This window comes from Micrasema longulum, unplaced genomic scaffold (assembly GCF_059751315.1).
Source record: "Micrasema longulum isolate JH-2025_06_02 unplaced genomic scaffold, ASM5975131v1 h1tg000045l, whole genome shotgun sequence".
NCBI lineage: Eukaryota > Metazoa > Arthropoda > Insecta > Trichoptera > Brachycentridae > Micrasema > Micrasema longulum.
This window is the reverse complement of record NW_028277252.1, coordinates 1,247,925-1,264,316: the sequence shown is the minus strand read 5'-3', so window position 1 is coordinate 1,264,316 and position 16,392 is coordinate 1,247,925. Positions and strand designations below refer to the sequence as shown.

At 32.9% G+C, this 16,392-nt stretch overlaps 2 protein-coding genes across 2 annotated transcripts; one reads left to right on the top strand and one right to left on the bottom strand.

Moving 5' to 3' along the window:
- The first annotated feature begins 694 nt into the window (after positions 1-694).
- mRNA-cap (RNA guanylyltransferase and 5'-phosphatase mRNA capping enzyme) lies at positions 695-12,534 on the top strand. The gene is made up of 12 exons (XM_088228262.1): positions 695-1,211; positions 2,475-2,611; positions 3,835-4,002; positions 4,504-4,607; positions 5,491-5,545; positions 5,667-5,921; positions 6,439-6,574; positions 6,846-6,991; positions 7,685-7,850; positions 8,749-8,849; positions 11,477-11,667; positions 11,857-12,534. The coding sequence occupies exons 1-12, from the start codon at positions 1,032-1,034 to the stop codon at positions 11,973-11,975; spliced, it is 1,758 nt and encodes a 585-aa protein (XP_088084388.1). The 5' UTR covers positions 695-1,031; the 3' UTR covers positions 11,976-12,534.
- Positions 12,521-16,361, bottom strand: LOC148285240 (beta-lactamase-like protein 2 homolog). Its single transcript, XM_088228294.1, has 4 exons — positions 16,026-16,361; positions 15,788-15,948; positions 14,204-14,529; positions 12,521-12,835 (listed from the first exon to the last, which is right to left on the bottom strand). The coding sequence occupies exons 1-4, from the start codon at positions 16,145-16,147 to the stop codon at positions 12,566-12,568; spliced, it is 879 nt and encodes a 292-aa protein (XP_088084420.1). The 5' UTR covers positions 16,148-16,361; the 3' UTR covers positions 12,521-12,565.
- Between the last annotated feature and the right edge of the window lie 31 nt (positions 16,362-16,392).

The window sequence follows — 16,392 nt, the reverse complement described above, 5'->3', positions numbered from 1 at the left end:
TAACGTGTTTATTAATGTCAAAACACTGAAATTTGCTAGACAAATAAAAATATAAAAATTACACAGGTTTAGATTATAAACTACTTTTTACTATTACTTTCCCTTATCCGCATCCATTAAAACATAGGGCACTGCATTGGTACACCAAATGCAGTGTATCTTGATAATTTTATTACATAAGGGAAGAGATAATCAGTCTTACGCTTCATAACCAGTCCAAGATATCACACATGAAACATTGAAGTAAATAATTATGTGTAATACGTTATATGTGAATAAATCCACACTAGATTTATGACAATTTTATTTGATTTATTACGATCTGAATGTATCAAAAATTTAATTGATTTCTGAATGTATCAAAAATTAATGAAATTACATGTATTTTTTTAATATGTGAATCAAAACTTTTAAAAAAATCTTTGTAATTTTTTAGGCATTATGTTTTTTGGTAACTTATATTAGAAAATTAAATTCTTGCCTTACAAATTACCCCTGACTACCGTAAAACGGTTTTTATCATTGAACCACTGAGATTGACGATTATTTTTCATCTATTTGAAACCGAACAAAAACGTTTTACTGAATCGCTTGCATGATTTTAGTTTCAAAATGTTTTTATTTAAAAGTACTTACATATCAAATCGAATTTTCTTATAAGGCAGGAAGACATTTTGACAGTAGAAAATAAAATAACAGTTTTTTGGTCTATGACATCTATGACATGCGATATGTGGAAAACAGTGGGCACGTAAAATATTATACTTCATGAGCAGTTATATCTTGGCTTCTTAATTCTTAAGCAAGACTGGATTATTTTTTCACCACTTGTGCGTATCGTAATGTTTGAAACACCTTATCTATTGTTTACATTTTGAGGACATTCAAAAAGGTTTTTTGCAGTCTATCCCCTTCAATAATGCTTACGTGTTTTGTTATATTGAGCTGTGATTTGTAAAACGTAGTTTTAACTAATGAATGTGGAAAAATATTATTTTTAAATAAAAAGTTTAACCTAAAAACTCTAAACAATGGCTGATCCGGGTCCAATACCTAATAGATGGCTGGGATGTCCCAGAAAAGCTACAGATCTCATTGTTGGAAAATTTCTGGCATTTAAGACTCCACTGTCGACGAAATTCGATGCCAAGGTTCCGGAAGAGTGCCGTTTCCCACCGAAAATGTTGATGATGAGCATGAAAGGTTACAAGGTAACACAATTTTTTAAATTACTATTTTCTGTCTATAGAGTGCATGCTGAACATGAATTATAATTTTATAGAATAAATTGGAAAATATTAGATGAGCAAGTTTTAAATTGTTTGAAATTAAAAACCTACAAATCGTAGTTGTCTCGAGTCATTCAGTGGCATTAGTCTATAATATTGATACTCTAGAATTGATTGATTGCGTCTGTCCCTTATACCGCACAGGAATATGAGACTTATTATCGTAGTATCAATGCTAAATCAGGGTCATTTTCGTTTGTTAAAATTGTATGTAACAGTCAGCCACAGCTGACTGTCATCTTTTTAAATTAATTATTCTTTTATTTAAAAATTTTATCATCATCATCATTCCCTTTCCGCACCTAATGGTGCATAGGGCACTGCATTGGTACACCAATCGCAGCGTATCTTGAACATTTTTTGTTACATGTAGGTAAGAAAATGATCAGTGTTACGCTTCAGGTACTAGTCTTCTTCCAAGTCGGTCCCTCAATGCTGAGAATCGTGACCACCATGAACACTTTTGATTAGTCTGTTCCGCTCCAGTCTGTCCTCAGCCCGAAAAACCGGCACATCAAATTTTAGCCCTGTAGTAGTCTAGAGACTATGAAATACTCTAGTATGAAAACACCCTTTTAATTAAATATTTCATATCAACCATGTCGGCAATCGAACCCGAGACCTCTTGCATGGTAGGCAAACGCACTGACCATTACACCACAAAGCCAACATTTTTAATTTTAAACGCTTACTAACCATTTTTACACATATGAAATATTTCTGTAAATTTTGTGTGATTTTTGCAGCATTATTTTGCATGAGAGATTATTCTTTATTACGTTTAAATTACTCCGAACAATAAAAAAAAGCGAGGCCCAAAAGGACGATACATCTAGGAGACCAAAATTCTAATTAACCGATAATACGAGGCCTGGAGGGTCGATTACATGAGATCCGAAGGGCTGAAATCTCTAGTATGTAACAGTCGTTGATAGCCGACTATTACATTTGTACCTACTTATTACTAATGCATATGCACACAGTGCCGCCATTGTATGGGCTTCGGATTCAGGGCAAAGCTTCACACATTAAATTTTTTAAATGAATGTCATTTTTAAGCGGTGTTTAAGACATTGTTGATGATTAATTTAATTAATTGATTGATTTTACGCTTTTATTAATATTGATTGTGTATTAGTGATAATTTGGAATCTTCTCATCGTTGATTAACATAATGATTTTTAGGTTAAATTGGGACTTTGGATAGACCTCACAAACACGTCAAGATTCTACAACAAGTCGGAAGTTGAGGAAGCTGGCTGCAAGTATATTAAATTACAATGCCGTGGTCACGGGGAAACACCTTCAGAAGATCAAACAAGGTGAATACTTTGAAATATAATATGTAAACAAAATATTTTTTAATAGATTACAATCAACTAGATCTTTTAACATTTGCTGACTATAATAATTCTGAATTCTTTATAACATAATTTGAATCTTAGAAAATTGTAAATGTTTGAAATAATGTAATAGGTATATTGATGGTTTATAAATTGAAAACATTAACTCTTTAGAAGAGCTGATTGAAGATGTGTAAATTTACTTTTCTGTAGCCGGGCAGAATATAGAATACAGTTCTGTGTTTGATATAAAACCAGAACCATGGATATGAAGTATCTTCGACTCGATGGCTGCTCAGTTTAAAATCCTGAAATAAGAAATCAACTGGGAAAAGGTCCGCCTTGTAGTGCAGTATTCGGCGCGTTCATCTACCGTGCTTGAGGTCCTAGGTTCAATGCCCGGCAGGAGGATGTAAAATATTAATTTTAAATGTCATTTCAATTTCATTTCAAATGTCAATGTTTTATTATTCCTCGACTGGCGCCTGAAGCAAAGGATTGATCACCTTACCTTCCATGTAACAAAAAAGATCCAGATACGCTGGAATTGGAGTACCAAATGCGGTGGCCTATGCGCCGCTGGGTGGGGATAGTGATAAAATGTATCTTTATAATTATTTAAATTAAGGATAACACCAGGAACCTTATTCTGTCACAATTTTGTGTCGTAAGTTTGTTCGTTCGTCATATATCCATCTTACTCTAACACAATCAAAGTCGTATTTCCCTCTCGCTCCCTCTCATAGGATACAAATGACTTTACAAAACTAATTAGTTACAAAATAAGGCCACTGGTACACTAAATGTAAATAGGTTTTTTTCTCATCACAACAGGCCAAGAGGCTCAGTTACGTTGGCGAATTATGGCAACGAAACGCCCGGCTTAAGAAAAATCACATTATTCTTTTTTGTGTTCTCACCACGGAACCTGCCGTGTGTGAGTAAAGTGTCTTTACCACTACACCACAGAGGCAATTCGAAAGTTTTTTATAATCAACACAATTACAAACTACTTTGACTAACTTCGGTAAAGTTGATGTTTTCAGTATATGATAGTTATCGTAGCTGTCATCAATACATCTTTTTAATAGGGTTTTGGGTATGAACTTTTTATATGCTAATCTGTATCCTGTTTATAATATTGCAAAAATTATTAAAAAATATGACAAAAAGTTTGTTTATATTTTTGTTTCTCGTTTCAGTATGTTTATCAATATAGTTTCCACATTTATCAGAAATAATCCTTTGGAAGCTATTGGTATTCATTGTACCCATGGGTTTAACCGTACCGGTTTCTTGATAGTGTCATATATGGTGGAGCAAATGGATTGTGGTGTTGATGCTGCTATTAGAGAATTTGCAAGAGCAAGGTAAAAAAAAAAAATATATAATGTATATTTCTTCAATACTTAAATCATTCAAATGACATGTCAATATATTGATCAATTATCGTACAGGAAACTGCACAAGATCTTGTTCTGTATTCTGACCCATGTAATATAAGCATTTCACACCACAGTAAAATTCTACCGATCTCTACAATCTACATTGTCTACAATGTACAGATAAAATTACATATTGTGGATTGATTTTTATCGTATCATAATTAATTTTGAAATTTAAAAATTAATTAAATGACAGAAAATGCACTAATCAGTACACCATGAGGCCGACTAATCTCCAGTCGATTTCCTTTTGCAAAATTTTTGCCTACAAGCAGAAACTAAATAAATAAAAAGAAAATAAAAATAAGCATCCCCCTAGCCTAATTTTACTATGCTTTGTGGATTTGAAGGATACGTGAGAAATGGGCCATAATGATAGTATCCAAATTAAATATAGGTACGTTATTATGTACATTCTTTTTTCAGAGCTCCTGGTATATATAAAGCGGACTACTTAGCTGAACTGTTCAAAAGATATGATGATGAAGAAAGTACTCCTCCACCTCCTTCACTACCATCGTGGTATACAGGTATTTTAATTCATTCTTTCCGACCTGAATTTATTCCTGTGGATACAAAAAATATTTTGTATTCTGTGTGTCCTGAAGGAATTATTAATTTGTTAATTTTTTATTTGTTACCTTTTGTTTTTTGGAAATTATTTAACCCTGGATCCTAAACTGATAATTAATCGACCTATAATATATGTGTAATTTTTATTATTATTTTTACTATTGCAATTTTGAAGCTTATATTATGTAATGAACAAATATAGTAATTCAATTATTCCTTTTTTTGTCATACATTTCCACTCAACACGGGGTTTTCCTCAAAGAGCTGAAATCCACACAACTTAATTAAAATGTATTTTATTTTATTGATTGAATAAATATATTAATATATTAAAACAGAAATGAATAGAAGTATTTAATAATTTTACAAAAATTTGGACAAACTCAAAATATGGTAAATAAATATATGTTTATTCAATCAAATGACTTAAATTTTTGCATAAAATATTTCAACCTTGTCTTAAATATCATTTTGAATGACGACAGGAGTTCACTCCAAAACAAACAAGCCAACCGGAAGCCAATAATAGTCAAATTAATAGATTTTTTTCTTGTATTATACTAACTTTTCTTTGTAATCAGACTACTGAAGCAGAAAAAAATTGTGACATTATATATTTAAGAACTTCGAAGTCAACGACCTATAGGCAGAATGGTGAATGTTACACAGCATGTAAAGTGATCACTTAACCCAGCCGATGACAGATCATAACCTCGGCGAATTTTCTTAACATACTTCCATATTCTCAACAGATTTGTCTCTGTTGAAACAAAATATTGATGTGCGCTTTTTTAAAAATTGTTTATGTATAATTTTAATACATTTTTCGTTGTATTTTAGAATCTGACGATGGAGATGGACTTAATGATGAAGACTCCAATAACAAATCTGAAAGGTAATGTATTTATAAGCATTGATAAATTTGTATATCGAAAATAAATTAGAAAATAGTGAATTGCAAGTTTTCCAATATTGTAATATTTAGTTTAGTACATTTTGGTGTTTTTTTTTTGCAGTGGCAGTTCCAATTCCAAAGGGAAGAGGCGCAAAGAATTTGTAAATAAAAACCCTGTATTTGTACCAGGGGTAAAGGGAGTAAGTCACTTCACAGATCAACCGAGACTAGAAGAAATTCAGAAGAAAATTCAGCACATGTGTGGGTGGGATAAAACAGGATTTCCGGGCTCTCAACCGGTATCCATGGATACTCACAACATTAGTAAAATACACGAAAAACCATACCGAGTTTCATGGAAAGCTGACGGAACTAGGTAAATTTAATAATACACAAACAGAAAAATATTTCATACTTTCTTGCATTATCAGTTCAACTCGAGTTGTACCTACAGTCGAAATCTACAAAACCCTTGTGAGTTCTTAAATTTTTATTTAAATTCAATTCCTTTTTTATCTACAAACTGGAATAAAAAATATTCTTCACATATCCATATTATTATTTAATAAATCTCACATATTACTCTTTTAGATATAATTAAATACAAATAAAGTAGTGGTAAATAAACCAGAGAAAATATAAAAAAAACTTCTCATTTACTTATTTAAGTAATGCATCTAATAATTTGATAAAAAACTTTCAATGTTTATGTTTTGGCATAATTTCATATTATGTTACATAATATTAAAGGAGATGTTTATGTACGTATTTTATAAGGACACGCATTCTTAAAAAAAACAACGCTACTACATTGTCTGCCAGGTTTTTTGTAAATTATGAAAATAGTGTGGATAAATTGTTTACCTTCTTTTTAGACACTGCTTCTTTTTTAGATACATGATGCTGATAGATAAAGAAAATGAAGTTTATTTGTTCGACAGAGACAATTGTGCTTTTCTTGTAAAAGGTTTCCGATTTCCTAGGAAAAAAAATCCAACTTCACATCTTACCAACACCCTTATTGACGGAGTATGTATCCAAAACTTTCTGTGTTGAAATGAATATTATGTATTAAAATATGTAGTTACTTTTACTTCAAAAATTGAGCCTTATAAGTGTTTTTATTTTTTTATTTATTAACCTGTGGTGCAATACTAAGTGCATTTAGTTATCACGCATAAGGCCCCTGGTTTGATTTTCGACATATGGTGCTTTTAGAATATTAAATGCATTAGGAAAATAGAGTAAAATAAAAATTGGACTATTGTTTTGTGTAATTTAATGTTTATTTCCCTTTTAGGAAATGGTTATTGATAAATTAAATGGACAAGTTATTCCCAGATATTTATGTTATGATATTATCAGAATTGATGGGATGGACGTAGGTAAATCTGCCTTTTATCCAGACAGAATAAGATGTATTGAAGATGAAGTAATTGCGCCGAGGTAAATACATATTGACATGCATGTTTTTTCCTAATTTTATATATCTAGTAAAAGGCTTGCAAATAAAACTTTTAGGCTTAATTTATAGAAATTACGAGAAATGGAGTCAATGTTAAAAATCTTAAGTCTAGAAAAACATAGAAATAGTATTGACTGCATATTTATGATCAATTTACTAAATGGCTTAATTGATGTACCATCGTTACTGGAACAAGTGGCATTCAATGTTCCGATCCGCCGGTTGTGAAATAATAATGTGCTGTTCCTTGATCAGCACAGCACAAACTATGGCTTGCACGCACCAATGTTTCTCATTGTGTCGCATTGTAAACTCGTGACAAGATCTGGACTTTTTTGGTGTAAGTCTTCTAGATTTAAACAATCACTAAGATTGACCAGATCTTGTCTTGAGGTAGTAATTATTATTTCATTTCTGTCCTAGCTTTAATTTTCCTTAGTTGTATTTTATTTCAATTGTACCTTATATATTATAAAGAAATGTATTTACCATTGTTAAATGTACTTAATACCTCTGTAAATAAATAAATGTTTTTTTTAAATGACTACGTATAAGAAAATTCACATCATTCAACATAAAAATATTTTGTATGTACTTGAAATTAGTTTATTTTCAATACATACACCATGATTTTTTAATATAATTTAATATAACCAGTGCATTATGTATTACAGAAATCTAGGAATTATTGAAGGACGAATTGATAAGTTAAAGGAGCCATTTAGTATAAGATTGAAGCAGTTTTGGGATTTAACACAATCAGCTTCATTATTAGGAGAAAAGTTTGCTAAAAGTTTGCTCCATGAACCAGACGGTTTAATATTCCAACCATCCAAAGATGTAAGTTGCTTTTATATGAACAGTATTTATTACTATCTAATATATTTTAGAAAAATTACCATTGTAATGAAGTAGGCAAAATAAATATGTATATCTGCACTTTGGAATAAATAGAGTACGCACATATTAACTTTAAATTAAACTAATTTATCTCTAAAAGTTAAAGAATCCAGCTAATATGTTAGTGTTTTGAATTTGAATATATGGGGAGCGTCAACCTCAGGTCAGCGCCACATCACACCACGGGGAATTGACATCGATACACGCAGTACCGTGTGATACAGTATGGCGAGACAAGAAGTCGATAGGTGGATCCCCAGAATAATACTAAACTGGGGACCCTACGAAAGTAAAAGGAAAGTAGGGAGACCACAGAGGAAATGGACTGATGACGTCGTCGAACTCGTGGGCCATGGATGGAAACAGAGTGCCCAGGACAGAAATTTGGAAGAGGCCTATATCCAGCAGTGGAGAGAAACTGGCTAGTAAAAAGAAGAAGAAGACACGCAGTATAAGCTTCGATCCAGACGACTACCACTGACCTGAGTGCTGATAATGCAAAATCAATTATTTGGCAGCGCAACGCTCCTGAGGACATTACCTTCCCTTTGCCGAAGTGGGGATTCAGGGAACAAAGAAATCCATCATATAAAAGGAGGATCCGCTTCATGGACCACAACACATCTCTCCAGTACGCTCTCACGCACGCCATTATGTCCGTCGTATATTATATTGATCTTTAACGTGTATTTAAATGTACATAAATAATCAGATCAACATTCCAACCTGTTTCTTCTGTCTACGCTTCAACTGGTGTAGGGACTGCTCAATACACTACCCTCAAACACCTACAGTGGTGACCCCGCCGTTTTAATACATACTGTTTCATTGTTTTCAGCCTTATATGGCAGGAAGATGTGATGATGTCCTGAAATGGAAGCCGCTCAACATGAACAGTGTTGACTTTAAACTAAAAATAGTGGTTGAAGGTGGTGTGGGGTAAGTTAACCTGTTCAGCATGTCTGTATTTCATTTATTTATAGTATGAGTAAAAATGTATATTTTTAATTACTAATCCAGTAAGATCAGTTGAGTTAACCTGTATATTGACGTGATATACATCTAAACTCTAGAGCAGTCTTTTTCAACCTGCAGGTTGCGGGCTATTGAGAAGTAAAAAGTAAGGGATGAAAAAAATAGCCCATGTGATTTCAACTTGGCTCCCCTCCTCTTATTCTGCATGTGTATTATCAAAAACATTTTATACATAAGTGCTGTAAGTTTTACAATGTTATTAAATATTTGTATATAACTACTTACTGACTTTTCTATGTCTACCGGTTTCAAGACGTATCCGTCTCTTCATCGGGACACCAATTAAATCAATATGCAAAACCCACTTGAAAGGGTTTTAAAAAGGTACAGGTAAATAACATAACCTATAATATTTAGATTAGCACATACTTAACGACTGGCTCAGAGAGAAATGGCAGAGCATGATACTTTCTCAAAGGGTGAGTTCTTTTACTTTGATTTGGTAGACGGCATAACCTCTACTGTGTTTCTTGGCGTAGGGGGTTATCTACTTAGAAAAAACCCGTGTTTACTTTACAAGAGATAATTTATTACAAAATGGGCATTCGGTAAATTGACACGGACAAGATACAGGGTAGAACAAATATACAGAAACGAGCATTTGGTTAATGGAGTTGACATTGACGGCGCACCTCCTTTGTGTGCTAAGCCGTTTCTATACATCACTGATTATCGAGTGGGTACATTTACTCGAACAGTACAAATTATGATCAACAGAAAATGAATTGCACCAGCCGGGGCTGTGATTACCAGGTAAAATATCTACACGAGGTGCAATGGATATGGAAATAGACATGGTTCTTATCTGTTACGACGGGTGCTGCGGCGTGGTGGAACGTTGAGGGGGGTCACCTGCTTCACGCAGCCTCGACGGAGGTCGCAAGTCACGTCATCGGAGCTGAAGAAGGTGCCGGTGTGGGCGGCCGATGTTTGGATGCGCTTGGGGTCGAAGAGATGTGGAGCCAGGTCAAGCGAGCTGCTTGAGGTCATCAGGGAGCGTGCAAGGTCAACTGCACGCTAACAGCCTTTACAAACCCTAGTATAACCAGGTTGCACAGCTTAAACCCGTGCCGTGCCAGCGGGTGCCCTGCAAGACATTGGACTCTCCCAAACGTGTATGCGGTCCTAGTCGGGTTGCGGCCTATCTAAACGAGTACGGGGTCTTCCTAACATGCGCAGGCCATTTCAAGTGGGGTATGGCGCCCTTCCTAAGCCTCCTAAATTTAAATTCAGAAAATATTAGAATATGAGTACATCTGGAATTTCTTTCTACTTGATCGTAGGAGTGACATACCTGAATCCAAAAACTGACGGCAAGTGGTTATGTGGGGCAAAGCTGTGGCGAGATGTTAGCTTGTCCATCTTTTTTCCTGATTTTTCCAGCTAGCATCGGTTTCTCCCCCGCGCAAACCGCTACTCTTCCCCTGCCCCAGAGGTAGAGTAGGTATTACGCAATTGTTTTGTTCTCTGATGGAACAGCTGATGGGCGGCGTATTGAGTTGTGATTGTTCGATGAGTTATGTTCTAATCGGCTGGCTTGTTTTCGGCCAGTCATAGATTATTCAGGTTAAAATCTAATAAGTACTTGTTTACTATTGAAATTTGGGGCAAAAAGTATGTACTTTAATCGGCTTGTTTGTTCAGGATTACTTCCCGACACACTGTACAACTTCACCATAGTTATTGCACAAAAATATAAAACCAACACGACATGCGTTTTAATAAGCAACCTTTACATGCACTGATAAGTTATGAAAATATTTTATGTTGTGAGAGAAATAGTTGAAAAAAGAGGGAGAGGCGTGAGCTTAATAAGTATAGGGCGACCATTACAATGGAACTTCGTATAATGGGCTATATTGCAAGGTTGTTTGATTATTTATTGATCAAAGGAACATTATTTTTTAAGGCTTTCCTCCTGTGAAATATTTCCATATTATGTACTTTTAATCCTTTATTATTTGTATGTATAAAGATTTTAACTTTTAACTGTATCTTTATTAAAGTCATTATTAAAATTGATTAGGTGATTTGCAAATTCGGAGAAATTGTTATTGTTAAAACACCTCATATGTTCTCCAACACAAATATGAAAATTTCTTGATGTTCTTCCAATGTAAATTGAAGGACAAGAATTGCATTTTAATCGGTAAACACCTGAATTATTTAATAAACTGTTCTTATCTTTATTATTAAGCAATAATTAGCCAATATTGTTATTTGTATAAAAAGCAGGTTGTATATTATTTGGTAAAAAAATTGATACATTTCTGGATATAGTATTTACGTAAATATTTTTTCTCATATTTTTGTGCAAAAACTATGGTGAAGGTGTATAGGGGTTTTGCATGTTGGTTTAATTGGTGTCCTGACGAAGAGGCGGGTACGTCTCGAAACCGGCAGACATATAAAAGTCGGTAAATGGTTATTAACAAATATTTAATAACATTTAGTACAATGTTTGACCGCAAAGTTAATGCTTTAAATATTAATAATACTGTAAATTTTATTTGATATTATTTTCCTTTCAGAATCCTAAATCGCAAAATAGGACAGCTATTTGTTGGGCAACTAGAGATACCATTTGCTCAAATGAAATATACAAAGAACCTTAAAGATTTAGATAACAAAATCATTGAATGCAAAATTGAAAATAATCAATGGGTATATATGAGGGAAAGGACTGATAAATCATACCCCAATAGTTACACAACTGCCAAAGGTTTAAATATTAATATAATTCCTACACTTTCCAGTATGTAAACATTTATATAGCAAATTAATAAAGTTAATTTACCTGTACTGCTTAAAGAGCCTTTAGATCTTTATAAAATGTGTTGTTTTATAATACCATTATTTATGCAAAGTGGGCAATGTATTTCTCCTTTTAATCCAATGATGATTTTTTCAGCTGTGTGTAATAGTATATTTGATCCGGTAACTCAAGAAAAACTTTTAGAGTATATAGATCTCAATCGATTTATAGACGACTCTGATGTCATGCCGCCTCCACCGAAAAGACGGAAATAAGATCAAAGTTGAAAAATAATACTTCCAAGTATTCAACATCAATTGAAATGTGTGAATATAATATATGGACGTACATATGCCTTAGATTATTTGTTTTGAGCCACATTTCATCAAACAACCTTACTTCTTAATATTATTTAGAGACTATTAAATTTCCTGTATTGATTTAAAAATGATATTTTTCTATTAAACCTATTGATTGTAATACGATTAAAGCCTGTTATTTTAAATATAAATTGTATTTAATAAAATAACTTTCTATTTGTTAAATTATATAACTTTGTATGTTTGCATATTGTGTTTACACATCTATGTATTATTCTTTGAAGTGGGGGTCAGTGCTACATAAGCTCCTGACGACACTGCGACCTGTGAAGATCCTTTGTGACACGTGTACATCTATGTATTTGAAATATGTCATTTCTTGATAATAGTACATATAAATATTAATTGCCTAAATTTTACTTTGAATTTCATTAAGGGGTTTTTAAAACAAGAAATGATTTATCGTTTATCTTTATAATTATTTGAAATAAATACACTTCTAACAGCAATAAAAGTTTTATTTTATGTAACAAATAATAATGAAATTACAATGATGAGTGGCCTTTTTTGATCTGCCACCTGGATTCACTATTTTCTTTACTTTCCAAAGCCTTTCCTTCTTTGGTAAGTTTTCGGAGGTGATGGTTTACATTATAAGCAGCTGCTGGCCACAGTTCCTTAGGAGTATCTTTATAGATAATAGCGACCAACTCCATTTCAGTCATAAATTTAGAATTTTCCTTGAGTACTTCTAATATTTGCTGTTCCCTTCTATTTCTGTGAGCTATGTAATATTGTATTCTTTCAATTGGATCCTAAAAAATATATTAGCAAAAAATAATAATATCTAAGTCATATCGGTAATGACTATTTTAAATCAAATTAAAACATTTAATGTACGACAAATACATAATTCCTTATTAAATATAATAAACACTATCTTAATTTTCGTAAATCTGATCTATTAACTGCTCAAATGTTAGAGCATAGATCTCAGCTGTCAATTCTGGTACCCATTAAGTGCCTGAGCTGAAATTTGATCTTCAAGCAGAATTCACCTTATTTTCCTCGTTATTGTGGACTTAAGGGCCTAAAATTTTTCATACAGCTTTTTGAATAAAAAATTAATAACAGTCATTAAACAGCGTCAATGGCGTCATAACCGTGCCAAAAACAGCATTCAACAAATTGCGGTTTTAACGCTTAGTGTTTTTTGATTTTGTGAAATAAAACTGTTTTTTTTTTATAAAGATGAATGTGTTGTGAAAGATGAAATTACGATCTCAAAAATCAGTGCACGAGTCAAATGCTTGGCAGTTGGAATACATTTGGTTTCCCGCTAGTTTGGCACTCGAGGGGTTAAAACCACTCAGTTCATTTTAAAATTAACAAAATATCCACCCAAATCACTGACGTATAATATTCTACTAGCATATTTCTACTCAGCGTCGCATCTCATCATGATGAAAGTCTGTTAGAAAATTAAGGCACGGAAGGCAATCTTATTTCCGCTTGTAGCGTGTCTATTTAAAAAAAAAAAGTTTTTTTTTTCATATATATTGTTATATGTGCCTATATATAGGTCAGGTCACATCTTTCACGGACAGGAAAAATGTCTTAGGTCAAAAAACATTCTAAAGGACAAACAAATAAGTAAAAAAAAACATCAAATTAAAAAAGATTTAAAAAACCACTGAACTTTCTCATTGTATCTGTTGAATCCTAATATTTTGAGGATGGTTTTCTATTGTTATTTTGCAGACACAATATTGTCAGGTTTCTGGAACAAGTTGGTAACTACAAATTTTCTAAAAATGAGATATCTTCTTAAATGGAATCAAATAATCTTTATTTAAAAGTAAATAAGAATATTTTATAAACACAAAAAGAATATTTTATAATATTCAGCTTGCAGTTTTATTTGAATGGTTGATTTGGGACAAGCAACTTTAAAAGTGCAACTAGTAAAATGAAGTTAAGTACACAACTTGTGCAAGAAACCTTACGGTATGTAAAACTTTATTTTGCTTTCCTGTTGATATTGACATAAGACTTTTACCCATCTATGGAAGATGCAATAGTATTGTGAGAACATAAATAATATTTATGACTTTTTCTCGTACAAAAGAATTTTTTCTATTGTAATTAAAAACAGTGATGTGAAATACTTAATATTCTTGTACCTCAATAATGTTTCCGTGTCCAGGATATATAGTTGTGGGCTTTAATTCAAGAATCCTATTTAGACTATTCATATAAGTGTAAAGGTCTTCAAATACAGCAGTGCCTTCCCCGAGAATGCAATCTCCACTGAATACAATACCATCTTCTTTTAAACCGACCACGATATGGTCCGTGGTGTGTCCAGGTGTGTGATGGATTTCTAAAGTAGCCCCCTCCACCTGAACAACTTGTCCATCACAAAGCCAGTTCAATTTGATAGAGCTCGGAAAATGATCATTGCGGTCGTCTTCTGAACTTCGCTGATGTTTCCATATTTTACAATCAGCTTTAAAAAAAATTGCGATTAATTGGTGGAATTCTGTCCAATGAGCAAATAAACCACACTGGTAATCATTATTCTACAAAGTTTAAAATAAGTTTCACTAAGGGCTAGTTTTGTCAGCCTCGTGGCGTAGTGGTCACAAATTTGCCTACCATGCAAGAGGTCTCGAGTTTGATTCCCGACATGGTTGACATGAAATATTTGTTTTAAAAATGTGTTTTTACACTAAACTCCCTGGACTGACACATGAAGCGTAAGACTGATCCTCTTACCCTCATGTAACAAAAATGATCAAGATACGCTGCGATTGGTTTACCAATGCAGTGCCCTATACACCATTAGATGCGGAAAGGGAATGATGATGAAGGTCTAGTTGCACTACAAAAGGTTATATTAAAAAAAAGTTAACTGTTAAAAATTGTTTAAAAATAGACAGAAAGGGTTGTATAAAAATGGAAGATAAAAAATTTACAACACATTTTGACAAAAACTCAACAAATATTAAACATAGTTTAACTAAAATTTTAACAAAACTGAAGCACTCTCTTATGATAGAAAAAATCCAGAAGAAGTTTCTAAGATATCTCTATATGAGAGTGGGAGTATTATCCTTGGCTCTACTCGACTGAGTTTCTCCTGGGTGTGCTTGGCTACAACAGTTAAGTTAAGTAAGACTACTCTATTGATTGTCGCGCGGTATGGTCGATAATCCTGAGATTACAATGAGCATTGGTTTGTATGTTCCTGACAATTACCTAAGACAGCGTCAGCATAGATTGTTTCATATTCCAATATGCCGGACCATCCTACCGATGGTTATGCCTGTTGGAAGGGCTACCGCTATGCTGAACAACATCGCTATGGATGTTATCTATTCCATGTACCCAAAGGGGTTTTCCGAGGCAGGATTCTGCTACTACTTTGACAAGAGTACGTTTTATGTATTTTTTTATTTCCATAATATTTATGTATGCCTTAAATTCAAGTTTGTAATGTACATGTTATTTTTTAAATTAATAAATTGAAATTGCAAAAAACAACAGAAATAACATTTTTTGTGATGCAACTGGACCTAAATAGTATAATTTTAAAATTACAAGTGTGTAAAAAATTAAATTTACATAGGCCATAATGGTGAACATTTCCCGAGAGACAATGTAAACATCCCAACACATTACGATCTGGCAATTTTATTTAAACTGGTAAATTGTGAAAGTTTTATTGATATTATATGAATGTTAAAAAATTGATAGCAACTTACATGAAAGATGTTTGAATATGTCCTTAACTCCACCAATGTGGTCATGATGCCAATGTGTTATGACAACATGCTCTAAATCAACATTTTCATCTTTCATAACGTTAAGCAAAGAAGACACATATTGTGGAACACTTTCATCCCCAGTGTCTAACAGAATTCGTCTGTAAAAATAATAATGGGCTAGTTTAGAAATAATAAATTAATGACTAAATTTACATATTGAAAGTTTAATGCATACCGTTTTCCGGTTCCAATGAGATAAGTATTCGTTCCTTGGAGAGTCATGGGACCGGGATTGCATCCCAAAATCCTTATGACTCTGGAAGAAAGTTTAGAAATAACGGGTATAATTGCGGCCATTATTGAAAATTTACTACTCTTATACTTATTAAGTGCCAAAGGTTGAATCCATATGTGGAGAATGTTAATTATTTGCTGATAAACTTATTTCGTAGCAAGAATTCGTACTCAATGTGAGAAGCTGGAGTGCACCCTACCACTAACTACTAGTAACTTTGACTTTGAAACTGACGTTTATTTAGAGTTTAGACTTTGACACTTTTCACCATAGATTAAAGATAATTGTGGCCATTAACTTTTGACAG

Excerpts from the sequence above, each read along its gene's own strand:
- LOC148285240 (XM_088228294.1), bottom strand. The coding sequence starts at position 16,147 with ATGGCCGCAATTATACCCGTTATTTCTAAACTTTCTTCCAGAGTCATA. Across the intron at positions 15,949-16,025 it reads CTCATTGGAACCGGAAAACG|ACGAATTCTGTTAGACACTG; the intron begins GTATGCATTAAA and ends TTATTTTTACAG. Across the intron at positions 12,836-14,203 it reads GACACGGAAACATTATTGAG|GATCCAATTGAAAGAATACA; the intron begins GTACAAGAATAT and ends TATATTTTTTAG.
- mRNA-cap (XM_088228262.1), top strand. The coding sequence starts at position 1,032 with ATGGCTGATCCGGGTCCAATACCTAATAGATGGCTGGGATGTCCCAGA. Across the intron at positions 1,212-2,474 it reads TGAGCATGAAAGGTTACAAG|GTTAAATTGGGACTTTGGAT; the intron begins GTAACACAATTT and ends AATGATTTTTAG. Across the intron at positions 6,992-7,684 it reads GATGAAGTAATTGCGCCGAG|AAATCTAGGAATTATTGAAG; the intron begins GTAAATACATAT and ends TATGTATTACAG.